Below are 27993 nucleotides of genomic sequence, written 5' to 3'. Positions count from 1 at the left end.
AAGCCGTCATTGTAGGAAACCTCATGGTCGGTAGTTTATTTAAACACACATATGTACATTTATAAGTGTCACGTTTCATTTGAATCAAACTCAGTATATTGGTGGTTTTTCAGGTCTTAGCAGAGGCGTCTGAAGGCGAGTCTTTCAGCGGAGTTGGTCCAGAAATCTCCTGCGATCCTTCATCTTTGTTCAGTTGTGAAGTAAAGTCTATGTGTGTGTTTCCAGCCATCGGCGTGTTTGTGGTTTTTAAATATAAAAGAACTGAGACCGGAGCTCTGGGCTGGAGGTCATGTTTGTCATAATTTCAACACTTTTCACCCCACGAATCTGCAGAAAACACACCTGGTCCACTTCCTCCTCTGGTGCTGATTCTGGATCAATGACCAGCTCTCGCTCAGCTCATTGACCTCTGAGGCGGGCTGTCAAACAGTGTTTCCCACAGAATCAGATTATTCTTGTGGCGGTACGGGGTTGATTCTAATCTCGGATTCACGTCCACATCGGCTGCTGTTTTCTGGCCTTTTCTGACACTCCGAAGCACCGAATCTGTGCTGAATACTGAGCTTAAACACATCAGCCTCTGAGGTTCGGTCGGTGGTCGTTTGTTCATGTTTATACATTTATCAGAGACTTTTATCCAAAGCGACTTGCACTCATATCCCAGGTCGGCAGGTAGCGTTGGGGGGGGTCCTGCCTCAGGACCCCTACTGGAGGCAGCACCTTTAATGTGGGTATTTAACAGGAAGCCACTAAATCCAACAACAAAAACACTGAAAATGCTCTCCCACCTTCCTCGTTTGGATCCAGCTGATATTTATTCAAACAGGATCAGAGCGTGGCTCCTTGGTTTCTAGTTTTAAAACATTTAGAGTAGCTGCAGAAACTTTACAGCAGGTTGTTGGTGTTAAAGACGAATTTAAACCAACGCTTTGGATTCTTTCTGTCCAGAGTTCAGATGCAGATGTTGCAGGAGAAAACAGCAGCATGTAGGAATGTCGCGTGAAGCTGTTTGGTGTGTCGGTGCGACGTAAAACTAAACCTAACCGGATCAGACGTACGCAACGTAACAAAAGCACGAGCGTTAGCTCAGACCGCGCTGGGACTGGGTCGATGGAAACTGTTCAAATCAGAAAAATCTTCCTCAGATTCACATCAGAAAACGCTAAACGCTCTTCTTGAGGGGATGAAAACATCAGCTGCTTCCAGGTAATAAACACGTCCAACAACACAACGGGTGAGAAGATTTCCTCTTAAAACCACACCGGTTTTACTCTCCATCCCGGTTTTTATCGGTGGTTTTGATTTGGAAACACCGAGGGGAGCCGAGTCAACGTGCGGGGCGCCACTCTACAGTAAAACTAGAGTCAACTTCTTTTAGACAGTCGGAAAAATCCTGAATAAATACGCGAATCGCCACCGAAGACGCGTGGTCGACCTGCCCGAGGGAAGACTGCATGTGGGAAACACTGAAATGTGGCTGTGATATTACTGAAGCTAAACTATTATTACGCTATGTCTGGTTACTGATTCTTTGACAGAAACTAACTGACGCTTGAACATCTCACAGACCAACACCGGTGGTGCGTTCAGGTGCTCCTGGCGGTCGGTTTCTGCCTTTCAGCAGCTTCTGTTCGGTCACACAGAGACAGACTCATTCAAACTGCCCAGCTCAGATTCGGACTACAGTTAAAGTGGGTTCACAGACGCTCTGCGTGCTCGGGGCGTGTGTGTTTCTACGTTTTTGTTTTGTATGTGTGTGTTTGTGCGTGAACAGTCCGTCTGCCGCTCTCAGACCTGAATGTGCATCAGAACTTGTTTACGATGAGACTTGAAGTCGTCAGGCACCGTGTCTGAAATAAAAGCAGTCGGTAGTTTTCACGTTCTGCAGATTAAGAAGGCAAAAAGAAACTGGATTTCAGTGGAAGTGCGTTCCAGCCGTACCGTTGCATCTGTAGCGCAGGTTGGACCAGATGATGTTTTCCTGGGAGAAGCAGAAGACTCCGAGCCGGCCTCCTCTCATCGTTGTGTCGATAACGACGCCGGAGTCCGCCACCATGTCCGTCCCCTCGAACAGCTTCACCCTGAACAGGGACACGCCGGGTGAGAAAACAAACACTCCTGAAGGTAAACCGCGTCTCAACCAGAGATTTGAACGGTTTGAGGTGAAAATCAGCTGGTGGGACATCAAACGTTCCCATGGTTACACACAGAATCTCACTTTACGGTCATACCGATTAATGCTTCTTCATCAAGTCAAGTTTATTCATTTAGCACATTTAAAAACAACCTAAAATGGCCAAAGTGCTTTAAAGCCTCCTCAAAGACTGAAGCTTTTATATAAAGAGTTCCACAGATAAGAAGCTGCCATCACAAAGATGGATCCCAAAGCTATAAAATAACCTAAATTAGAGGTGATGAAGGCCTTAATTACTCTGTAAAGGGACGCAGAACGTCGCCTTAACTAAAATATAAGATATACTTAATGATGCAGGGCTGGGAGATGTCTATGTTAGGCAGAAAAACAGTTACTTATAAAGGAATAACGAACAAAAATATGCGTAAAGTTATGTGCAAATGGAATATATATCTGTACATAATGAAATCTAACAATAAACCCAATAAAATTCCTTCCATGTGGAATTTTAGCCTCGTTTATAGCCTGGTTCTGGTTAATGTTTCTGAACATCTTGTGAGTTTATGTACTAATACTAATACACAGCAACACTTCAGCAGATTTAAAAGTATTAGATGTTTAATTTGATAAAACTACACTGTGCAGGTCTATCTCTGATTTGTACTGATTGTTTGATAATGAGTCACATATTATTGAAGCAGATCTGAAGGTGTTCCTCAGGGATCAACCCTGGGCCCACTCTTATTCACTCTATACGTTAAGAGTCTTGATCAAAGCTCACTTTTATGCAGATAATACAGTGTCGTTCTACTCTGCTTCCCCTAATTAACCTAATTAGCAGATCTGAAGGTGTTCCTCAGGGATCAACCCTGGGCCCACTCTTATTCACTCTATACGTTAAGAGTCTTGATCAAAGCTCACTTTATGCAGATAATACAGTGTCGTTCTGCTCTGCTTCCACTAATTAACCTAATTAGCAGATCTGAAGGTGTTCCTCAGGGATCAACCCTGGGCCCACTCTTATTCACTCTATACGTTAAGAGTCTTGATCAAAGCTCACTTTTATGCAGATAATACAGTGTCGTTCTGCTCTGCTTCCCCTAATTAACCTAATTAGCAGATCTGAAGGTGTTCCTCAGGGATCAACCCTGGGCCCACTCTTATTCACTCTATACGTTAAGAGTCTTGATCAAAGCTCACTTTTATGCAGATAATACAGTGTCGTTCTACTCTGCTTCCCCTAATTAACCTAATTAGCAGATCTGAAGGTGTTCCTCAGGGATCAACCGTGGGCCCACTCTTATTCACTCTATACGTTAAGAGTCTTGATCAAAGCTCACTTTTATGCAGATAATACAGTGTCGTTCTACTCTGCTTCCCCTAATTAACCTAATTAGCAGATCTGAAGGTGTTCCTCAGGGATCAACCCTGGGCCCACTCTTATTCACTCTATACGTTAAGAGTCTTAATCAAAGCTCACTTTTATGCAGATAATACAGTGTCGTTCTGCTCTGCTTCCCCTAATTAACCTAATTAGCAGATCTGAAGGTGTTCCTCAGGGATCAACCCTGGGCCCACTCTTATTCACTCTATACGTTAAGAGTCTTGATCAAAGCTCACTTTTATGCAGATAATACAGTGTCGTTCTGCTCTGCTTCCCCTAATTAACCTAATTAGCAGATCTGAAGGTGTTCCTCAGGGATCAACCCTGGGCCCACTCTTATTCACTCTATACGTTAAGAGTCTTGATCAAAGCTCACTTTTATGCAGATAATACAGTGTCGTTCTGCTCTGCTTCCCCTAATTAACCTAATTAGCAGATCTGAAGGTGTTCCTCAGGGATCAACCCTGGGCCCACTCTTATTCACTCCATACGTTAAGAGTCTTAATCAAAGCTCACTTTTATGCAGATAATACAGTGTCGTTCTGCTCTGCTTCCCCTAATTAACCTCTCAGTGAGCTTCACATTACGTTTAATACAGCTTAACAGCATTCCTGTGGATCCTAAATCTATCGCCACTTCTCAGGACTCTAATTCAAAATTCATATCCAGCAACTATTATGAAATCATGAGCTGAAATTAGGTTTTTATTTATTGTGTCTACATGTCAGAGCTCATACCAAATGTGGGAAAAGGGCATTTAAATTAGCTGCTTAAACTGTTTGAATCTAAAGAAGCCGAGTGAAGAAATAGTCCCTTTAATGTGTAAATATCCTTGTTTTTATATATTAAAAATAAAAATGTATATTTAGTGTAAAATGTCACATTCTTACATGCAAAATAGGTTTTATCTCAGTGGTAAAATAGAAAGAAAAAGGTTAGTTTTTAAGAAAAAATAAAGGTGTCGCAAGAAGGGAATGAGGCCCAATATGGAGGCTTGAGGAGCTGGTTTATACAGAACCATCATGGTCAGAATTCAGGTCCAATGGCACCAGGACAGCAGAATTTGCTGCCAGTAAATGTCTGGGAACCCTTTCCACCTTTAAGATTAGGCTGAAACTTTCCTTTCTGATAAAGCTTATAGTTAGGGATGGCTCAGGTGAGCCTGAAACATCCCATAGTTCTGCTGCTATAGGCCCAGACTGCTGGGGGAGCTCATCTGTCACACCTTTCCTCACTTTGCTCTCTTTTTCCTCCTGTTTAATTTCTCAGATGATATTATGTACATGTGACATTATTGTGGTTATTAACTTGTGTTTCCCTGTTCCAGCAGGTATCCTTTGAATGGTGTTATGGTGTTTTTCCCCCCTCTTTTCCCTCTTTTCTGTCTTCTCAAACCCCAGCTGGTCGAGGTGGATGGCCACCCTTCCTGGTTCTGGTTCTGCCAGAGGTTTCTTCCCGGTTCTGCCAGAGGTTTCTTCCCGGTTCTGCCAGAGGTTTCTTCCTGGTTCTGGTTCTGCCAGAGGTTTCTTCCTGGTTCTGGTTCTGCCAGAGGTTTCCTCCTGGTTCTGGTTCTGCCAGAGGTTTCTTCCTAGTTCTGGTTCTGCCAGTGGTTTCTTCCTGTTAAAGGGAGTCGTTCCTTTCCACAGTCCCTCAGGCTCAGGACGGGAGATTTGTTGGTTTCCTTAGCTCGGATATTATTTTTTAATAGGCTCTATATGAATTAATTGGATTATGATTACAATGAATTGAATTCCAATTGGCTTGAATTGGACTTTATTACTTAAGTGCCTTGAGATGACAATTGTTGTAATCTGGCGCTTTATAAATAAAATTGAATTGAACTGAATTGAATTTGAACCAAAGCCTCATATTAACATAAGAGTAGAGGATGATTCTTCAGGATATAAATCAGTTCAGTTAAAGGATGAATTACAGAAGACTTTATTGAAGTATCTCTGAGCTCAGCGGGGGGGGGGGGGTACTCTCCTCAAATCTTTGAAAAGACTTTCCACAAACCTCCTCCTTTCTTGCCCTTCTTTTCTTTTTCTTCTGACTGAAGAATGTGTCCCGACTCCAAGATCAGCAGCAACATATCAGGGATCCGTCTAATTTCTGGAGCTGATTCAAACCGTGTTGCACCTCTGTACAACTTAAAGGCTAAAAGCAGATGTAGCAACAGGAAGTCCGATCAAACATAGCGGGTCGGGTCTGTGAATCTCCTCGCCGGCCCGGGTTACTCCTTGGACCGCAGAACTACAGTAGGTACATTATGGGATAAACTTTTCCAGTGTGGCTCTGCCTCTGCGTCTGATCTGCATATCAACGGCTGCCGAGGCAGATTCTTGCCAGGGCTTTGGCTGCCATGGCGACCAGTACAATAGAGTACCGGGGGGCCCCGGAGCCACAAAGAAGTTTCAGAGAGGAAAGAATGCAGCAAAAAGAAAAGGAAGAAAGAGGAAAAACGGACAACAGACGAGTGGAGAGACATCTGCAGGCCGACAGAGTACTACAGAGTACTACAGGGTACTACAGAGTACTACAGGGTACTACAGGGTACTACAGAGTACTACAGAGTACTAGAGTGCACTACAGGGTACTACAGGGTACTACAGAGCACTACAGGGTACTACAGGGTACTACAGAGCACTACAGAGTACTACAGGGTACTACAGAGCACTACAGGGTACTACAGGGTACTACAGAGCACTACAGAGTACTACAGGGTACTAGAGTGCACTACAGAGTACTACAGGGTACTAGAGTGCACTACAGAGTACTACAGGGTACTACAGGGTACTACAGAGTACTAGAGTGCACTACAGGGTACTACAGGGTACTACAGAGTACTAGAGTGCACTACAGGGTACTAGAGGGTACTACAGGGTACTACAGGGTACTACAGAGCACTACAGGGTACTACAGAGTACTAGAGTGCACTACAGGGTACTACAGGGTACTACAGGGTACTAGAGGGTACTACAGAGTACTACAGGGTACTAGAGGGTACTACAGAGTACTACAGAGTACTAGAGTGCACTACAGGGTACTACAGGGTACTACAGAGTACTAGAGTGCACTACAGGGTACTACAGGGTACTACAGAGTACTAGAGTGCACTACAGGGTACTACAGGGTACTACAGAGTACTAGAGTGCACTACAGGGTACTACAGGGTACTACAGAGCTGCAGTTTAACCCACCTTCAGCTGCAGTTTAACCCTCCTTCAGCTGCAGTTTAACCCACCTTCAGCTGCAGTTTAACCCACCTTCAGCTGCAGTTTAACCCACCTTCAGCTGCAGTTTAACCCACCTTCAGCTGCAGTTTAACCCTCCTTCAGCTGCAGTTTAACCCACCTTCAGCTGCTGTTTAACCCTCCTTCAGCTGCAGTTTAACCCACCTTCAGCTGCGGTTTAACCCACCTTTAGGTCCGGTTTAACCCTCCTTCAGCTGCAGTTTAACCCTCCTCCAGCTGCAGTTTAACCCACCTTCAGCTGCAGTTTAACCCACCTTCAGCTGCAGTTTAACCCACCTTCAGCTGCAGTTTAACCCACCTTCAGCTGCAGTTTAACCCACCTTCAGCTGCAGTTTAACCCACCTTCAGCTGCAGTTTAACCCACCTTCAGCTGCGGTTTAACCCACCTTCAGCTGCGGTTTAACCCACCTTCAGCTGCTGTTTAACCCACCTTCAGCTGCTGTTTAACCCACCTTCAGCTGCAGTTTAACCCACCTTCAGCTGCAGTTTAACCCACCTTCAGCTGCAGTTTAACCCACCTTCAGCTGCTGTTTAACCCACCTTCAGCTGCAGTTTAACCCACCTTCAGCTGCGGTTTAACCCACCTTCAGCTGCGGTTTAACCCACCTTCAGCTGCGGTTTAACCCACCTTCAGCTGCAGTTTAACCCACCTTCAGCTGCAGTTTAACCCACCTTCAGCTGCAGTTTAACCCACCTTCAGCTGCAGTTTAACCCACCTTCAGCTGCGGTTTAACCCACCTTCAGCTGCAGTTTAACCCACCTTCAGCTGCGGTTTAACCCACCTTCAGCTGCAGTTTAACCCTCCTTCAGCTGCAGTTTAACCCTCCTTCAGCTGCAGTTTAACCCACCTTCAGCTGCAGTTTAACCCACCTTCAGCTGCAGTTTAACCCACCTTCAGCTGCAGTTTAACCCACCTTCAGCTGCAGTTTAACCCACCTCCAGCTGCTGTTTAACCCTCCTCCAGCTGCTGTTTAACCCACCTTCAGCTGCGGTTTAACCCACCTTCAGCTGCGTTTTAACCCACCTTCAGCTGCTGTTTAACCCACCTTCAGCTGCAGTTTAACCCACCTTCAGCTGCAGTTTAACCCACCTTCAGCTGCAGTTTAACCCACCTTCAGCTGCAGTTTAACCCACCTTCAGCTGCAGTTTAACCCACCTTCAGCTGCTGTTTAACCCACCTTCAGCTGCAGTTTAACCCACCTTCAGCTGCAGTTTAACCCACCTTCAGCTGCAGTTTAACCCACCTTCAGCTGCAGTTTAACCCTCCTTCAGCTGCAGTTTAACCCTCCTTCAGCTGCAGTTTAACCCACCTTCAGCTGCAGTTTAACCCACCTTCAGCTGCAGTTTAACCCACCTTCAGCTGCAGTTTAACCCACCTTCAGCTGCAGTTTAACCCACCTTCAGCTGCTGTTTAACCCACCTTCAGCTGCGTTTTAACCCACCTTCAGCTGCGTTTTAACCCACCTTCAGCTGCTGTTTAACCCTCCTCCAGCTGCAGTTTAACCCACCTTCAGCTGCAGTTTAACCCTCCTCCAGCTGCTGTTTAACCCACCTTCAGCTGCAGTTTAACCCACCTTCAGCTGCAGTTTAACCCTCCTCCAGCTGCTGTTTAACCCACCTTCAGCTGCAGTTTAACCCACCTTCAGCTGCTGTTTAACCCACCTTCAGCTGCAGTTTAACCCACCTTCAGCTGCAGTTCAGGGTCTCAGATCTGGATGTGGTCTCACCTGATGTATCCCACCTGCGGTCGGTGGCTGAGCTGCCAGCGGTACGAGGTTTTATCCTTCCAGCCGATGTTTCGTGGATCCTTCCACAGCAGCTTCACCTCTCCAGGTGTATCTCCGGTGTGCCACAGCGCGTTCCTCAGAAACTCACCTGGTCCGGTCTGAGACTTCACTGCCTGCAGGACAAACGGGGACAGATTTAGGTTTTAAGATACTTCCATTAATCTAAGATTAGTTTGGGACGAAAAGCAGGGGAACACAGGGAAGCAGATGTATGATAAACATCTGTTCTGAAAAAGCTGAGGCCCACGTGGCCCTCTGGTGGTTGACATTGGCATTGCATGGCAGTGTGATTGTACACGTCTGAAAAAAACAACTGACTCCTCCTGACCTGAAGGTTTTAAAGTCATATTTTTGGGCTTTTTGGAACCCTCTGACACCCTTTGATTTTAGCATTTTGAACAGAGCGGAAACCTTGAGCTGCAGGGCGGGCTGGGCCATGGCTCTGAAGGGGATCGACTGCCAGTACGCCTGCTCTGTCTGTTTCCACATCACCACGTAGAAGCTGGAGGAATCCTGGTAGCCGAAGATGAAGCCAGCGTAGTCGTCATCCGTCACTGTGTTGACGTGGAACGTTCCCTCGAAATCGACGCCGTTAAACGCCGTGTAGCCTGCAGACAGAGAGTGGAGGAGACGGTTGACCGATGGCGCAGGATCAGCGGACAGCTTGAATACCGTTTAAAGGTGCAAACGTACCAACGGCTAAGCCGGGATCGCTGTTCATCGTCTGGACGATCTCCATACCCTGGAACAAAAAAGAGAGCTCTGAGATCATGTTTGTTTATGTTTATGTTTCTGTATTTATCAGACGCTTTTATCCAAAGCGACTTACAGGTAGGGTAAGGGGGTCTTGCCTAAGGACCCCTACTGGAGGTAATACCTTTCATGCAGGGGATTTGAACTCAGGTCACCCACATGAAAGGTGGCAATCATCATTATTCCGATGTGTGATAAACATAATGCATTTGGACGGATTCCTCATGTCAACATAAGAGCTGAAGGTAACCAACGGATTTATAGAGATTATAAAATCTCTCATTCACAGATGTACAGTTTCAGGCTCTAACACAGCTGTTGACAGCTGTTCACGTTCAAAGGCAGTTATCGGTCACCTGATTCAGCACCACCCAGTTGGGGTCGATCTGAGCGTCGCCCTCTGGGTCCAGGACCACCGTCTGATAGGCTCTGAAGTCCGTCAGAGTGACCTCGGCGCTCTCTGGACACACGTCCACCAAATCCATCACGGCATCATTGTCGAAGTCGTTCTCACAGACGTCCCCGACACCATTCGCTGAGGACGGACAGAGATAATGAACAGATGATCGGGTTCCCTCTCAGAACAGGGCTTACAGCAGAACCTCAAACCCGCTTTATCTAAATCTTACCTCTCTGGCCACACCTTCCCATTACCACAGGCGTGCCCCAGAGCTCTGTCCTGGGGCCCCTTCTTTTCATCATTTACCTATTTTCTGAACTTATAAATGACACCCAGCTCCTTCTCTCTAATTCCCAATTTTACAAATTTCCTTAAACTAAACTGAATAAAACTGAATTTCTTCTAATTGGTACCAAATCAACACAAACCAACAATGAACCCTGTACCAACTACTTCAGCTTCCTTCTTTTTGGTCTCACTCACAAATTCCCCCATAAGCTTCTACAACTTCAGAATTCTGCAGCTCGTATAATCACCAAAGCCCCCCCCCCCCCCCCCCGTGCTGTTATTAAACCACTGTTTAAAAGGCTCCTGATCCAGAGATCAAGGGTAGTGCTTTGGTCTGATTTGGTCAGAGTCCGGCCCAAATCCAGACCCCTTTGGTGTTCCACAGGGGTCTGGATTGGGGCCATTTCTGTTCACTCGGTACCTCGATTCCTCTGGGAAACATCAGGAAACACGATATATATTTCCATTGTTCTGCAGATGATTAATTTATGATCCTGTGTGAAGTGTCGCCTCAGTTTCCTGTTCTTAGCTGACAGGAGCTGCACCCGATGTGGTTGAGGAGTGGTCAGAAATGGTATTCTGCGCACCTTGGATGTAACGAGCGGTTGTTTGAGTCACATCACATGATTGAGTGTAGAAGGCCAGCCCGACCACATTCAAAGTTACTTAAATATCCCTTCTTCCACACTCTGATGCTTCAGTAAGTCGTCTTTAATGCACCGAGTTGCTGCCATTTGCTGTCAGGTTTTGAGTGTTGTGAAAGGCGCCCAGAAATAAAAAGTATTATTTATTACCAACTCCCTTCCCCAGAAACTAAACCAAAATCTGACAAAAGTTACTGGAACCAAAGAGCAGGTGTTGGTCTCAGGGTTTGATACGAATGCTTCAGTTCGGTCACCATCAGGCGCAGATTTCAGTTTGTTAGCATGATCAGACTGGATGTAAAAGTTGCCCTAACTTCACTGGTTTGAAACAGAATCATCACGGTTTGTACGGCCGCTGCAGGTTCTGGTCGTTGTTACCGTCGGAGTCTTTCTGGTTGGGGTTGACGATGAGTCTGCAGTTGTCGTAGTCGTCGAGGACGCCGTCGTTGTCGTCATCGTGGTCGCAGTCGTCTCCGAGGCCGTCGTTGTCGGAGTCCAGCTGTGAGCTGTTGGGGATGTCGGGACAGTTGTCTCTGCTGTCCTGGTGGCCGTCTCCGTCCCTGAAGGGTTTAAACAACAGGACCCGGGGTCACAGGAGGTATTTATGACAAGTTTCCACCAGTTACAGCGGAGCTGGGTCAGCCCCCAGCTGGGGGAGCTCCCATGATGCACCTCTCCATGTACATATGACATAATTGGATGCCTTTGGTCATTTAACATCTTTTGGTTGTTTCATTTAAATAATGATCACTTCAGTTATCATTAACCAGTGGATTCAGTCAGGTGAAAATGGAAAATAATATTTTAGTGCTTTAAAGTGAAGACTTTCTGTAGTTTTTCCTCGTTACATATTATTGTGAACTAATGAAAGCAGCTTTACTTTTACCACAGGAGAATAAAAGTGCATTTATTTAGCTCAGGGTGAAGTAATAGACAACAGAGATAATTAGACATGGTCCATGTGTTTGTTTGCCAGAGTTCTGATGAGATCTAACAGCAGAGATGATGTTTCTCCAGTTTTAGCTTCTCTTCATTGGCTCCCTGTTAAATTCAGAATAGAATTTAAGATTCTTCTCCTCACATATAAAGCTCTTAATGACCGAGCTCCATCACATCTTAAAGTTGGATATTTCCCCAACAGAGCACTTTGCTCTCAGGCTGCAGGTTTCCTTGTGGTTCCCAGAGTTTCTAAAAGCAGAATGGGAGGCAGAGCCTTCAGTTATCAGGCCCCTAAAAGCAGAATGGGAGGCAGAGCCTTCAGTTATCAGGCCCCTAAAAGCAGAATGGGAGGCAGAGCCTTCAGTTATCAGGCCCCTAAAAGCAGAATGGGAGGCAGAGCCTTCAGTTATCAGGCCCCTAAAAGCAGAATGGGAGGCAGAGCCTTCAGTTATCAGGCCCCTAAAAGCAGAATGGGAGGCAGAGCCTTCAGTTATCAGGCCCCTAAAAGCAGAATGGGAGGCAGAGCCTTCAGTTATCAGGCCCCTAAAAGCAGAATGGGAGGCAGAGCCTTCAGTTATCAGGCCCCTAAAAGCAGAATGGGAGGCAGAGCCTTCAGTTATCAGGCCCCTAAAAGCAGAATGGGAGGCAGAGCCTTCAGTTATCAGGCCCCTAAAAGCAGAATGGGAGGCAGAGCCTTCAGTTATCAGGCCCCTAAAAGCAGAATGGGAGGCAGAGCCTTCAGTTATCAGGCCCCTCTCTGAGGAACCAGCTGCCAGTTTGGCTTCAGGAAGCAGACACCCTCTCTACCTTTAAGGTCAGGCTGAAACTTTCCTTCCTGATAAAGCTTATAGTTAGGGAAACTACATAATTTCTCGGTCCTGGTTGAGGTTAAGGTTTTGGGATCAGGAGTTGGAAAGGCGATCCAATAGAAATGGAAATCAATACAACGTCCTTATCAGGAAGGTTTTGTGTGTTACATACGTGTCGTGGTTGGTGTCGCACACGTCTCCCACCAGATCGTTGTCTACGTCGGTCTGAAGAAGAGAAAAGACAAACTTTCAGACCTCTGATCTGATCAAGTTTTGCAGCTTTTCACACTCGAGATTCTCCTCTCCACTGGGGAGTGAATCGAGATTTGATGTGATCCCACGGTTTCTTAGCTCGGAAATATGAGTAAAACTGTAATGAACTGGACTGATTCGGACTTGAACCAGATTAAACCGGATTATAATTTGACTTTAGAGTGCCTTAAGAGGCCTTTTATCTGGGAACTGGAGCTTCGTAAATACACCAATTTAAACTGAAACGAGTTGATTTGTGAAGATTTATTTGATATCAAACGTTCGGAAAGTTTTTAAATGGTTTTGAAGCGGGCCGGTTCCCATCAGACCTTATCTTAAGGTTAATGTTGATGATTCCGTCTCCTCTGCAGCTTTACCTGCGTCCTTTGGACTCTGTTCTGAGGAAACACGGGATCTCCTCCCACTGTTCTACAGATTACTGCCACATAAAGGTACAAATAAACAAAAAAGGTACAAATAAACAAAAAGGTACAAATAAACAAAAAGGTACAAATAAACAAAAAGGTACAAATAAAAAGGTACAAATAAACAAAAAGGTACAAATAAACAAAAAGGTACAAATAAACAAAAAGGTACAAATAAAAAGGTACAAATAAACAAAAAGGTACAAACAAACAAAAAGGTACAAATAAACAAACAAATAAAAAAGGTACAAATAAACTAAGATACAAATAAACAAAACAGGTACAAATAAAAAAGGTACAAATAAACAAATAAAGATACAAATAAAAAGGTACAAATAAACAAAAACGTACAAATAAAAAGGTACAAATAAACAAAAAGATACAAGTAAACAAAAAGGTACAAATAAACAAAAAGATACAAATAAACAAAAAGGTACAAATAAAAAGGTACAAATAAACAAAAAGGTACAAATAAACAAAAAGGTACAAATAAACAAAAAATACAAATAAACAAAAAGGTACAAATAAAAAAGGTACAAATAAACTAAGATACAAATAAACAAAAAGGTACAAACAAAAAGTACAAATAAACAAAAAATACAAATAAATAAATAAAAGGTACAAATAAACAAAAAAAGGTCCCCGACAGCAAAATAATGCATCGACTCTCTGTTAGAGCGCCTGAATGACATCAAACTGTGGATGCTGTTAATGTTTGGTTCAAAGCTTTCAAAGCAGCGATTTTAAACTTTTTTAAACCAGATCAGCTCTGCGGTGCAGAAACGTTTCTTTAAGCTTAACTGACTTTAAAGGGTGCTTTTATCACGACTCGTGGGGATTCCTGCTCTTTATGTCGGGGTTAGAAAGGTTTCCCTTTCACGCCTCTCATCTCCGTCCCTGATGCCCGCTGATCAGCTGACCTGGTTGTCCCGGTAACGAAGCTGAAGCTCAGAGGGGATCCGGCTTTGCAGTTAACGACTTCCTGGTCTGAAATCTGACGCCAGCTGCTGTTTTTATTCATAAATGCGTCTTATATTTGATGTATTTCACTGATTTTACAGCACTTTGGATAGTGTAGTGGTATGATTGCCATCTTTCATGTGGGAGATCTGGGTTCAAATCCCCTACATGAAAGGTACTAGTAGGGGTCCTTAGGCAAGACCCCCTTACCCTACATACCTACCTGTAAGTCGCTTTGGATAAAAGCTAAATGCATAAACATAAACTTTGGTTCAAACCTGTTGTTTTAAATGATTTATAAATAAAACCGGAAACTTCGTCCATCTTTCATGGACAAAAGAAATCTTCCATCAACAGTTTAGAGGCGATAGAAACACGGGCCTGGAATAAATTCCATACTTTTCCATGCATTCTCGACAGAAAACAGAGAATCTTGCAGGAGAAACCATGTCTGACTGCCCGTACCTGCATGGGATTGCTGAGCTCAGGACAGCTGTCGCAGGCGTCTCCGACGCCGTCGCGGTCTCTGTCCGTCTGCATCGGGTTCGGCACCTTCGGACAGTTATCGAGGACGTTGGGAATACCTGAACGCCAACAAGCACACGATGATTATTCCTCCGTTTCTGGGTTCTAAAGAGAGGCAGGAGCTTTCTTACTCGTGTCTGAATAAACAGAAGTGCTTCTGACCCAAAGACATGTGAGTTTTGTTCGGTTTGGTGTGTTTTCGTGCTTCTTTAACCTGCTTTAATTCTTCATGTAGATCCTCCAGGTGAAGGTAACATGAGCACCTCCTTTTTCTTAATCTAACAACACCAGAAAAGTGCTACAAATGCAGTCAACTTACTCCTGAATGGGAAACACTGGTGTGTTATTGGTGAGTATTTAAGGAATTTCAGGAAAAGTGAGGTGAAGACATTTAATGTCCACTGATCTGATCTCTGTTGGTAGTTTTTCTTCAAACTGTGTGAACATGAGGTCTCTCTGTTTCTCTTAAAGTGTCCTGATCAACAGTTCTGCAGCTTTCTGAAGCTCTTTCACAGTTTTTCTGATTTTTCCCTCATTTTCAGTCCTTGTTCCTGAGCATTTTCAGTGTTTTTTCTTTGCTCAGCCACTTAACTCTGACCTTTGACCCATTCAGGCAGAAAAAAGGCTCCTAACTCAAGGGATGACAGGACCTGAGAGAAGTAAAACCAGTTAATTCAACACTTTTGGATCTTTATTTTCTAACGTCACAGCTTCTGCAGTTCTGCTGTCTGCCAGCAGAGGGCAGTGTTTGTTTCTGTGTCAGGCCTGGAATGAACAGCTGTTTGTGGTCAGTAATAACTCCTCTGACCCTGTTTTTATAGCCTGTAAGACCCTGAAGATCGGGGGTCTCTTACCATCGCCATCGATGTCCTGGTCGCAGGCGTCTCCCTGTCCGTTGTTGTCAGTGTCTTTTTGGTCGCTGTTGGGGACGGTGGGACAGTTATCACAGGCGTCTCCGAACGAGTCGCTGTCCGAGTTCTGCTGGTCTTTGTTGGGCACCAAACGGCAGTTATCCTGCGGGACAGAGGAGACGTCACATGATCCCGTAACAGCTGCAACACTCGCGGACGCGCGCTCTCTCTCACCTCCACGTTTTTGATGCCGTCGCCGTCCGCGTCCTCGTCGCACTGGTCTCCGATCCCGTCGTTGTCGGCGTCCTCCTGACCAGAGTTCGGGGTGTACACGCAGTTGTCCTGGTGGACAAACACACTTCTTATTTACAGATGTTTTGAGCAGCAGCTAGCTGAGACGCTGGATACGATGGCGGACTGACCTGTTTGCAGTGTTTGTCGTTGTCCATGCAGGGCAGAGCGCGGTCCGGATACCCGTCGATGTCCGTATCCGTTCCACACGTGTTCCCGTTACCGGCCCAGCCCACGTTGCACTGAAACACAACGTCAAAAAGCATCACATGCAGTGACGGCTTGTGGTGACATTGAATGGGTCGGCGAATGTATTATAAAAGCCAAGTAGTTGTATTTCAACATAAAAGGTTAGAATGTAAAGTTAAACTATCACAACAGCACGCAACAGGAATGCTCTCTCCGGGTCGGGAATGAGATCCTTCCCCAAGTGGAGGAGTTCAAGTATCTCGGGGTCTTGTTCACAGTGAGGGACGAATGGAGCGGATCGGTGCAGCGTCTGCAGTGTTGCTCTGCACCGACCCGTCTGTGAAGAAGGAGCTGAGCCAGAAGGCGAAGCTCTCTATTTACCGGTTCCTATCCTCTCCTATGGTCAGGAGCTGTGGGTAGAGACCGAAAGAACGAGATCGCGAATACAAGCGGCCGAAATGGGTTTCCTCCGCAGGGTGTCTGGGCCTCCCTTAGAGACAGGGTGAGAAGCTTAGTCATCCGGGAGGGGCTCGGAGTAGAACCGCTGCTCCTCCGCATTGAGAGGAGCCAGATGAGGTGGCATCTGGTTAGGATGCCTCCTGGACGCCTCCCTGGGGAGGTGTTCTGGGCCCGTCCCACTGGGAGGAGACCCGGGGAAGACCCAGGACACGTTGGAGAGACTATGGCCTGGGAACGCCTCGGGGTCCCCCCGGAAGAGCTGGAGGAAGTGGCCGGGAACAGTCTGGGTTTCTCTGTTAAAGCTGCTGCCCCCCCGACCCCCGGATAAGCGGTAGATGATGGATGGATGGACAACAGCACGGGCCTTTTCAACAAACCACCAAAACACTATTTAGAAGAATGCACTGATGGAAAATATACCATCTACCATCTCTCTGGAAATACAAATACTTTCACACCATAAAAGGTTTTAAAAAAAGGTCAACCCAGACTTATAGCCTATTGCAATTAGCTTTGGAACACAATAATCCAAACATCAGCACAAAACTAAAATAGTAACTCCAGAAAAACACTCCAGAAAGACGTTAAGAGAGCCTGAAAAGAAATACTCCACAAATGTGCCATCTGTGTGACAGATGAGTGGTGGTTTTCTACCTTATTTGAAGAGAAGCTTCAAGAGGCCGTTAGCCGTTAGCTGTTAGCCTTTCTAACGTTAGCCGCTAGCCTTTCTAACGTTAGCCGTTAGCCTTTCTAACGTTAGCCGTTAGCCTTTCTAACGTTAGCCTTTCTCTCAAACCAAGTTACACAAAAGCTACGATTCCGGCGCTTTTCTTTCTGTGTAATTTGGATATCCTTTGGATGATGTGCCCCTACTTTTTTCACCAAAGGACATTGAAGAAAACGGATTTGAAAGTAAATAATCCACTTCGTTAACGCCGATGCCTGCCATTGTCAAAGTTTCGCCCCAAACACACGCAATAAAGTAGAGTCGTCTGTGATTGGCCCAAATCTGCTGGCTTTGGGCTGTACAGATTTAGCCCAAATGGAGGGGGCGGGACTTTCAACCTGTCACTCAAATGTTGAAGAAAAGTCAAGTGTAACTGAGCTGCTTCGCTTGGGCTGTAAATAATTAACCCGTTTTCACCGATTTCATGGGTTTCAGTTCAGATTTTGCTCTGCCTCTGATCAAAAATTAAAAAACAATTTGTTTAAAGTTTTTATTGAAATATTTATATATTATATTCTCATTTTTATTGAATAATGTAGGGAGGGCTGAGCCCTGTTAGCCCAGTTATACCAGCCGTTCCTGATCACATGCAACCATCTATAAACCATCTATAAACCAACGAGACCAAACGGGAGAAGAGACGCCGAGTCGACCCTAAAACAAATTACTTCCTGAAAAAGTAGGAAGTAAAACAATAACTTGTTGAATGCAGTTAAAGGAGAACAAATACGCTTCCAGCTGTGTTTAAAGCCGAGGATGGAGGGGGCCCCTCCACCGGGGAACAGCTTAAATGAATCCAGTCTGTGGCTCGGCCTCATTTTGTTCATCAAGTAGAAAAATGCTTTGGAAGCACATTTTATGTTTTTGTGTCTTGGTATTTCTGTATTTCTGTATTTCTTTGCTGATCCTGAGAGGTTTTACATCTATTTCAGAGCTTTTCTGGGGCATAAACTCACATATTTCTAACAGAGTCAGTTCATGTGTGAGTTACCCTGCAGGCAACCTCGCCGTTCCTCTCCATGGTGCAGTGGCCGTTGGAGTCACAGGGGTTAAAGGTCAAAGCAGCGCACGACTTCCTCGGGAAGCAGCCTGCTGTCTGGTTGCCAAAGAAACCTGGTTTACAGCTTCCACATTTGTATGAACCCTGAGAGAGACGGATGACATGATATCAGCTGTGTTACAGCATGGTGTCCACCAGAGGGAGCTCTTACACCGGGACAGTCCGACTCTTGGCTGATTACAGATGTTAATCAGCTCCTAAAAATGGGTCAGAACACAATATGGCTTCATGCAAACACAACTACAGATGGAAACATGTCCTTGAACTTTTAAAACTCAGTTTCAGGCCAACAGAGCTGAGCTTTAGAGCTTTTCAGAGGAGAACTCACCACAGTGTTGATGCAGACAGAATTTGATACGCAGGCATCAGGGAGATCCACGCACTCATCGATGTCCATGCACTCCTGCAAAACACGCACAGAAAAGATGTCAAAGATCCAAGAGAGAGCTTCACAGCAGACAGATCGGGTTTCACTTTTAGGTGAAGCAGCTCTGGGGTCCCGGGGGCCTCGTTTCTGAGAGACTGTGCAGCTGAAAGAGGGCTGAGAATATGTCCAAACATCACCAGCAAACCCTGCTGCAGGGAATAAGATCAACGTCACAGAGATCAAACTCTGAGAAAAATGGACCGTTGTGTGGTTTGTCCTCTGGAACAAAGTCGATTTAGACAAAGAAAATTAAAAATTAGAGTTAAAAGTAACATGAAAACAAAAGTTAACCCAAAGCAAGTTTAAAAAACTGAGTTTTTAGTCCACAGATTTGATCACATGACCTCTGGCCCTGATCACATGACCTCAGGGACCTGATCACATGACCTCAGGGACCTGATCACACGACCTCAGGGACCTGATCACATGACCTCAGGGACCCGATCACATGACCTCAGGGACCCGATCACACGACCTCAGGGACCTGATCACATGACCTCAGGCACCTGATCACATGACCTCGGGCACCTGATCACATGACCTCGGGCCCTCGTCACACGACCTCAGGGACCCGATCACATGACCTCAGGCACCTGATCACATGACCTCAGGCACCCGATCACATGACCTCGGGCACCTGATCACATGACCTCGGGCACCTGATCACATGACCTCGGGCACCTGATCACATGACCTCAGGCACCCGATCACATGACCTCGGGCACCCGATCACACGACCTCAGGGACCTGATCACATGACCTCAGGCACCTGATCACATGACCTCGGGCACCTGATCACATGACCTCGGGCCCTCGTCACACGACCTCAGGGACCCGATCACATGACCTCAGGCACCTGATCACATGACCTCAGGCACCCGATCACATGACCTCGGGCACCTGATCACATGACCTCGGGCACCTGATCACATGACCTCGGGCACCTGATCACACGACCTCGGGCACCTGATCACACGACCTCAGGCACCCGATCACACGACCTCAGGGACCCGATCACATGACCTCAGGGACCCGATCACACGACCTCAGGCACCCGATCACACGACCTCAGGGACCCGATCACATGACCTCAGGGACCCGATCACACGACCTCAGGGACCTGATCACATGACCTCAGGCACCTGATCACATGACCTCGGGCACCTGATCACATGACCTCGGGCCCTCGTCACACGACCTCAGGGACCCGATCACATGACCTCAGGCACCTGATCACATGACCTCAGGCACCCGATCACATGACCTCGGGCACCTGATCACATGACCTCAGGCACCCGATCACATGACCTCGGGCACCTGATCACATGACCTCGGGCACCTGATCACATGACCTCAGGCACCTGATCACATGACCTCGGGCACCTGATCACATGACCTCGGGCACCTGATCACATGACCTCAGGCACCCGATCACATGACCTCGGGCACCTGATCACATGACCTCGGGCCCTCGTCACACGACCTCGGGCACCTGATCACACGACCTCAGGCACCCGATCACACGACCTCAGGGACCCGATCACATGACCTCAGGGACCCGATCACACGACCTCAGGCACCTGATCACATGACCTCGGCACCTGATCACATGACCTCGGGCCCTGATCACATGACCTCGGGGACCTGCTGCTCTGATGTGTTCCTGCAGAGCTCCAAAGGTCCAAACCAGGATCTTAAGGTGGACTCTGGGGTTGATGGTGGGACTCAGAGGACTCAGAGGACTCAGCTAGAAGCCTCGCAGCAGCGTTCTGAGCAACCTGCAGACCTTCCAAAGAGTTTTAATCCCAATAATCCAGAGCTGATGGAATAAATGCAGGAAGAAGAGTTTCCAGCTCAGAGCGGGACTCAATGGGACTGAACCGGGAAATATTTCTGAAGAGATAAAAACAAGAGAAGCAGAGATTTGACACGAGCATCCAAAGTGAAAACTGAGAGGAAAGTTAGCTGAAAGGTTCCTGATGGAAGAAGAAAAGTGGCTGCTGAGAGGTAGGCAGCAGCTGATGGTACATGGAGACAGGGAGCGTCTTATTCTACATGCAATTCATGCACAGTAGTCCATCTGAGCCGAGAAAGTGCATCTAAGCTCAGCGGCAGGTTGCAAAAATATGCCAAGTTTGAGCTTTATTTACCAATTAACCTTTATTTAACCAGGGAATAAAACCGTTGAGGTTTAAAATCTCTTTTCCAAGAGTCCTGGCCAAGATAAGCAGCAACTCGGGTCGGCAGTAATGAACACAACAAAACACGAAGACAAAATGAAATAAACTCGTAGACACAAAAAGGGAACTATATAAAACATCTTAAGGTAAAATAACACATTTTCAAGACTCCAAATCCTCATAAAAGGCAACACCACAGTCATAAAAGGCTAAATGAGACAGAATTGGTTCATAACAACGTTTACAACCCGACGAATCTGCTTCGAATAGATTTAAAACTCGTTTGAATTCATTCAATAAGACCAGTTCTTAAGATTCAGGAGAACTTAAATGCTTTCTTTCCAAGTTCAGCGCGAACATTGAGGCCCGATAACGGGAGTAAGTGAGTTCCAGAACCTTTTAGATGGATGCGAGTCCATTTGTACATTTATAAATAAGGATGTTCCAACATTTGAGGACAGAGGAAACATCCATGCAATGTGCAGAGGTGTCTGAGGCTGTGATGAGCTGCTTCCTCTGCCAAGAGAGGCGGAGATGGTGGAGATCCGACTCCAGGTTAAATAATGATGGTTATCACAGAAGATGTTTCTTTTATCTTATTTTAAATAGATGCATCTCTGTGTACTGTGGCTGGATTAAAATCCTCCTCCGACAGATAATGAACGGAACGTATTCTTCTTCAGATCTGACTCACTGAAAAAGGAAAGTCACGATTTACGTTCTGTTTCATGTCTTGTCTCGTCATTTCCTGTTTTATTTTGAAAACTCACTGATCTTCTCCTCTTGTTTCAGGTATCTTGCCCTTCCTCCCGTGTCAAGCGTCTCATTGTCTTCCCTGATTCCCAAAGTGTTTCCACCTGTTCCCCTTTGGTCCCTCATGTGTTCAAATAGTCTCTAGTTCCTGAGGGCCGTGGTCCCTGAGGGCCGTGGTCCCTGAGGGCCGTGGTCCCTAGTTTCTGAGGGCCATGGTCCCTGGTTCCTGGGGGCCGTGGTCCCTGAGGGCCGTGGTCCCTAGTTTCTGAGGGCCGTGGTCCCTAGTTTCTGAGGGCCATGGTCCCTGGTTCCTGGGGGCCGTGGTCCCTGAGGGGCGTGGTCCCTAGTTTCTGAGGGCCGTGGTCCCTAGTTCCTGAGGGCCGTGGTCCCTAGTTCCTCAGGGCCGTGGTCCCTGGTTCCTGAGGGCCGTGGTCCCTAGTTTCTGAGGGCCGTGGTCCCTAGTTCCTGAGGGCCGTGGTCCCTGAGGGGCGTGGTCCCTAGTTTCTGAGGGCCGTGGTCCCTAGTTCCTCAGGGCCGTGGTCCCTGGTTCCTGAGGGCCGTGGTCCCTAGTTTCTGAGGGCCGTGGTCCCTAGTTCCTGAGGGCCGTGGTCCCTAGTTCCTGAATGTCCGAATGCACGAAAAAACGGCCCCATTCCTGAAAAGGTTCTAGGAACTGCAAACGGTTCCTACAGTGGGAATGCGCCTATGGTGATATTTAACACTTCTGTTTGGCCCAATTACAGAGCAGATTGTGAGGTAATTAAAGTGAAACCAGGCAGTTACATCCACCGCTGAGTCGAGCTGCAGCAACAGCTCAACTCCGCCAGTTACTGACTGAAAACCTTCCAGACATCCTGCTAACCTCCTCTGTGGGGGGTCCTGGTCCATCTAATCCAGCTGAAGTCACTGCTCAGGCGCCGTCTTTAAGCTACTTTAACGGTGATTCTGTCAGATGAGGCTGTGGTTATAAAATCAGGATTTTATTAGAGCAGAGCGACAGTTTGTGTCAAGATTTACGTTCTGTTCCATGTCTTGTCATTTCCTGTTTTATTTTGAAAACTCACTGATCTTGTCCTCTCGTTTCAGGTATCTTGCCCTTCCTCCCGTATCATACGTCTCATTGTCTTCCCTGATTCCCAAAGTGTTTCCATCTGTTCCCCTTTGGTCCCTCATGTGTTCAAATAGTCTGCGTCTCCCTTGTCTCTTGGCCAGTATCCATGAGCCTCAGAACGAGCCATTCCATGTTCCATAGAAACCACGAGCCTGCAGCGAGCGTTTCTCCTGCAGTGATATTTTGTTTGTAAGTTGTTCCAAAGCCATAGTTTATTTATTGTCTAACAGTAAGTTTCACAGTCTTGTTTTTCCTCCGTTTTCAAAGAGCTAATTTTGTTGTAACCTTCATAGCCGCCTCCGATTAGCCGAGTGTTTTGTGTTTTGATTTATTGAAAATAACTCGTGCCACCGTTAAAGGTGAGTCTTTAAGTTAAAGTCAAAGTTCCATAGTGCCTCTTTAGTAAAGAGTGCGTCTTTTGTTTTATTCCGCCTCGTTTTGAGAGCGTGTCTTTGTTTAATTACTTGTTCATAGCATTTCTGTTTTTCTCCCTGTGTGGAGTTTTATGTTTGTAACTTTCATAGCTGCGCTCCTTCTCCGCCGCAGTTACCAAGGAGAGCCTTTTATTTCGCCCTGCAGTGCCCTGTGTTTATAAAATAAAACCCTTTTGGAATCCAAAGACCCTGCATCTGTGTCCTAAGTCCTCGAGGTTCCTGACAAAGACGCCACGTTGTTTATCTTCAGCGTTACACGTTTATTGATTAGATTCTGTCTCGCATGGTCTCTGTCCAGCGACGGAGACGTTGAAATGTCACCAGAACCGCCAAGCTAGCACAAGCACACCATCATATTAACCTTAATGTGCCCATCAGAGCAGCTTCAGCCTCGAAGCTGTTAATGTGAACTAATTTTCTGAGTCAGTCTAGCAGAGAACAGAGGGAAGCTAGCAGAGAACAGAGGGAAGCTAGCAGAGAACAGAGGGAAGCTAGCAGATAACAGAAGGAAGCTAGCAGAGAACAGAGGGAAGCTAGCAGAGAACAGAAGGAAGCTAGCAGAGAACAGAGGGAAGCTAGCAGAGAACAGAGGGAAGCTAGCAGAGAACAGAAGGAAGCTAGCAGAGAACAGAGGGAAGCTAGCAGAGAACAGTGGGAAGCTAGCAGAGAACAGAAGGAAGCTAGCAGAGAACAGAGGGAAGCTAGCAGAGAACAGAAGGAAGCTAGCAGAGAACAGAAGGAAGCTGAGACTTGGGCTGGGCAGTAGAGACAATTTTTCATTTCTGTCCCGTATTTTATCCAAAAATCAACTTGTGTTTATCGTGTTGGACAAAAAGTGGCTAATTTCTGTTGAAATATCACCAGAACTATCCAACTCGCACAAGCACACCATCATATTGTCCTTAATGTGCCCATCAGAGCAGCTTCAGCCTCGAAGCTGTTAATGTGAACTAAATCTGAGTCACATCAAAGTCCAACCAGAATAAAAACAGCTCATTTTATCAGACATGTTGAATATGTAACATCAGAGGCTGCTGGTTAAGGTGTCCTGTTATTTCACGCTCTGTTTCTGAGAGTTTCTGATCATTCAGAAGCACTTTTACGCTCATTTAGCAGGTAAAACACATTCAGAAGCTCTTTTACGCTCATTTAGCAGGTAAAACACATTCAGAAGCACTTTTACGCTCATTTAGCAGGTAAAACACATTCAGAAGCTCTTTTACGCTCATTTAGCAGGTAAAACACATTCAGAAGCACTTTTACGCTCATTTAGCAGGTAAAACACATTCAGAAGCTCTTTTACGCTCATTTAGCAGGTAAAACACATTCAGAAGCTCTTTTACGCTCATTTAGCAGGTAAAACACATTCAGAAGCACTTTTACGCTCATTTAGCAGGTAAAACACATTCAGAAGCTCTTTTACGCTCATTTAGCAGGTAAAACACATTCAGAAGCTCTTTTACGCTCATTTAGCAGGTAAAACACATTCAGAAGCTCTTTTACGCTCATTTAGCAGGTAAAACACATTCAGAAGCTCTTCCTGTGTTACGGCCATAGATAATAGTGTCATCAGCATAGAGGTGGATTTTTCTTAAAGTTTTCGCCCCAAATCATTGAGAAACAAAGAAAACAGAATGTTTTTGTGTATTTCTGACCTGTTTGTAGGTCTTAGCGTAGTCCAGTCCGGTTCCAGCCAGCGGCGCCCCCCACAGGCCTGGAGGACACGGCTGACAGCTGAACCCCCCCACCGTGTTCACACAGGCTGCAGGTGAGAAACAGGGCTGCAGCTCACACTGAGGAAGAGGAGCGGCGTGTTACAAAACTACGTGACACACGGTCGGTCATGTGGTCGGTGGCGTTGTGTTGTCACCTCGTCGACGTCCCTGCAGTGCGTCCCGTTGCCAGCGGTTCCAGGTGGGCAGGGTCCACAGGTGTACCCGGGGAACTGCAGGCTCTCCACGCAGGGCACTCCTCTGTAGCAGGGGTTTGGGGAGCAGCGGGAACGAGGCTCGTGGAAACCTGCGGACAGACCGGCTTCAATCAGGTCCTTAGAGGACAAACAGAGTTACTGTGAGACGACCACGGAGCTGCTGACTCACCACAAACCTGACACTCCAGGATGGTGTTCCTGATCAGAGACATCTCCTTCACCTGAGGACGACCACACAGCGGTAAACGCTACGATCACTTCACCGCTCCCTCTGCCTCCTGTCTCACCTGGTCTCAGTCTCACCTGGTCTCTGTCTCACCTGGTCTCTGTCTCACCTGGTCTCTGTCTCACCTGGTCTCAGTCATTCAGTCTCACCTGGTCTCTGCCATTCAGTCTCACCTGGTCTCAGTCTCACCTGGTCTCAGTCTCACCTGGTCTCAGTCTCACCTGGTCTCAGTCATTCTGTCTCACCTGGTCTCAGTCATTCTGTCTCACCTGGTCTCAGTCTCACCTTGTCTCTGTCTCACCTGGTCTCTGTCTCACCTGGTCTCAGTCATTCAGTCTCACCTGGCCTCCGTCATTCTGTCTCACCTGGTCTCAGTCATTCTGTCTCACCTGGTCTCAGTCTCACCTGGTCTGAGTCATTCTGTTTCACCTGGTCTCTGTCTCACCTGGTCTCAGCCTCACCTGGTCTCAGTCTCGCCTGGTCTCAGTCTCGCCTGGTCTCAGTCATTCTGTCTCACCTGGTCTCAGTCTCACCTGGTCTCAGTCTCACCTGGTCTCAGTCATTCTGTCTCACCTGGTCTCAGTCTCACCTGGTCTCAGTCATTCTGTTTCACCTGGTCTCTGTCTCACCTGGTCTCAGTCATTCTGTCTCACCTGGTCTCTGTCTCACCTGGTCTCTGTCTCACCTGGTCTGAGTCATTCTGTCTCACCTGGTCTGAGTCATTCTGTCTCACCTGGTCTGAGTCATTCTGTCTCACCTGGTCTCAGTCTCACCTGGTCTGAGTCATTCTGTCTCACCTGGTCTGAATCATTCTGTCTCACCTGGTCTCAGTCTCACCTGGTCTCACCTGGTCTCTGTCTCACCTGGTCTCAGTCATTCTGTCTCACCTGGTCTCTGTCTCACCTGGTCTGAGTCATTCTGTCTCACCTGGTCTCAGTCTCACCTGGTCTCACCTGGTCTCTGTCTCACCTGGTCTCAGTCATTCTGTCTCACCTGGTCTCTGTCTCACCTGGTCTCAGTCATTCTGTCTCACCTGGTCTCTGTCTCACCTGGTCTCTGTCTCACCTGGTCTCTGTCTCACCTGGTCTGAGTCATTCTGTCTCACCTGGTCTCTGTCTCACCTGGTCTCTGTCTCACCTGGTCTCAGTCATTCTGTCTCACCTGGTCTCAGTCTCACCTGGTCTCACCTGGTCTCAGTCATTCTGTCTCACCTGGTCTCAGTCTCACCTGGTCTCTGTCTCACCTGGTCTCAGTCTCACCTGGTCTCTGTCTCACCTGGTCTCTGTCTCACCTGGTCTCTGTCTCACCTGGTCTCAGTCATTCAGTCTCACCTGGTCTCTGCCATTCAGTCTCACCTGGTCTCAGTCTCACCTGGTCTCAGTCTCACCTGGTCTCAGTCTCACCTGGTCTCAGTCATTCTGTCTCACCTGGTCTCAGTCATTCTGTCTCACCTGGTCTCAGTCTCACCTTGTCTCTGTCTCACCTGGTCTCTGTCTCACCTGGTCTCAGTCATTCAGTCTCACCTGGCCTCCGTCATTCTGTCTCACCTGGTCTCAGTCATTCTGTCTCACCTGGTCTCAGTCTCACCTGGTCTGAGTCATTCTGTTTCACCTGGTCTCTGTCTCACCTGGTCTCAGCCTCACCTGGTCTCAGTCTCGCCTGGTCTCAGTCTCGCCTGGTCTCAGTCATTCTGTCTCACCTGGTCTCAGTCTCACCTGGTCTCAGTCTCACCTGGTCTCAGTCATTCTGTCTCACCTGGTCTCAGTCTCACCTGGTCTCAGTCATTCTGTTTCACCTGGTCTCTGTCTCACCTGGTCTCAGTCATTCTGTCTCACCTGGTCTCTGTCTCACCTGGTCTCTGTCTCACCTGGTCTGAGTCATTCTGTCTCACCTGGTCTGAGTCATTCTGTCTCACCTGGTCTGAGTCATTCTGTCTCACCTGGTCTCAGTCTCACCTGGTCTGAGTCATTCTGTCTCACCTGGTCTGAATCATTCTGTCTCACCTGGTCTCAGTCTCACCTGGTCTCACCTGGTCTCTGTCTCACCTGGTCTCAGTCATTCTGTCTCACCTGGTCTCTGTCTCACCTGGTCTGAGTCATTCTGTCTCACCTGGTCTCAGTCTCACCTGGTCTCACCTGGTCTCTGTCTCACCTGGTCTCAGTCATTCTGTCTCACCTGGTCTCTGTCTCACCTGGTCTCAGTCATTCTGTCTCACCTGGTCTCTGTCTCACCTGGTCTCTGTCTCACCTGGTCTCTGTCTCACCTGGTCTGAGTCATTCTGTCTCACCTGGTCTCTGTCTCACCTGGTCTCTGTCTCACCTGGTCTCAGTCATTCTGTCTCACCTGGTCTCAGTCTCACCTGGTCTCACCTGGTCTGAGTCATTCTGTCTCACCTGGTCTCAGTCTCACCTGGTCTCTGTCTCACCTGGTCTCAGTCTCACCTGGTCTCAGTCTCACCTGGTCTTTGTCTCACCTGGTCTCAGTCTCACCTGGTCTCTGTCTCACCTGGTCTCAGTCTCACCTGGTCTCAGTCTCACCTGGTCTTTGTCTCACCTGGTCTCTGTCTCACCTGGTCTCTGTCTCACCTGGTCTCAGTCTCACCTGGTCTCTGTCTCACCTGGTCTTTGTCTCACCTGGTCTCTGTCTCACCTGGTCTCTGTCTCACCTGGTCTCAGTCTCACCTGGTCTCTGTCTCACCTGGTCTCTGTCTCACCTGGTCTCTGTCTCACCTGGTCTCAGTCTCACCTGGTCTCTGTCTCACCTGGTCTTTGTCTCACCTGGTCTCTGTCTCACCTGGTCTT

General features: G+C 47.0%; 2 protein-coding genes across 2 annotated transcripts in view; one reads left to right on the top strand and one right to left on the bottom strand.

The window, feature by feature from the left end:
* Positions 1-27993, top strand: part of LOC140315905 (tripartite motif-containing protein 16-like) — a 190593-nt gene that overhangs the window by 73348 nt on the left and 89252 nt on the right. The gene's annotated exons all lie outside the window — the stretch shown is intronic.
* thbs3a (thrombospondin 3a) overlaps positions 10-27993 on the bottom strand; it is a 37925-nt gene continuing 9941 nt past the window's right edge. The window contains exons 7-23 of the mRNA XM_072393507.1: positions 25136-25187; positions 24907-25055; positions 24692-24829; positions 18460-18534; positions 18063-18215; positions 15828-15938; positions 15640-15747; positions 15409-15568; positions 14495-14613; positions 12565-12617; positions 11023-11204; positions 9669-9847; positions 9253-9301; positions 8971-9167; positions 8500-8672; positions 1942-2081; positions 10-1850 (exon numbers count right to left, since the gene is read on the bottom strand). Of these exons, the coding sequence (XP_072249608.1) occupies positions 1789-1850; positions 1942-2081; positions 8500-8672; positions 8971-9167; positions 9253-9301; positions 9669-9847; positions 11023-11204; positions 12565-12617; positions 14495-14613; positions 15409-15568; positions 15640-15747; positions 15828-15938; positions 18063-18215; positions 18460-18534; positions 24692-24829; positions 24907-25055; positions 25136-25187 (2100 nt within the window). The 3' untranslated portion in view covers positions 10-1788. The remainder of the gene's footprint in view (positions 1851-1941; positions 2082-8499; positions 8673-8970; positions 9168-9252; positions 9302-9668; positions 9848-11022; positions 11205-12564; positions 12618-14494; positions 14614-15408; positions 15569-15639; positions 15748-15827; positions 15939-18062; positions 18216-18459; positions 18535-24691; positions 24830-24906; positions 25056-25135; positions 25188-27993) is intronic.

This window comes from Leuresthes tenuis, unplaced genomic scaffold (genome assembly GCF_036924035.1).
Source record: "Leuresthes tenuis unplaced genomic scaffold, fLeuTen1.0.hap1 SCAF_10, whole genome shotgun sequence".
NCBI classification, from domain to species: Eukaryota; Metazoa; Chordata; class Actinopteri; order Atheriniformes; family Atherinopsidae; genus Leuresthes; species Leuresthes tenuis.
This window is presented reverse-complemented; position numbering and strand designations above follow the sequence as displayed.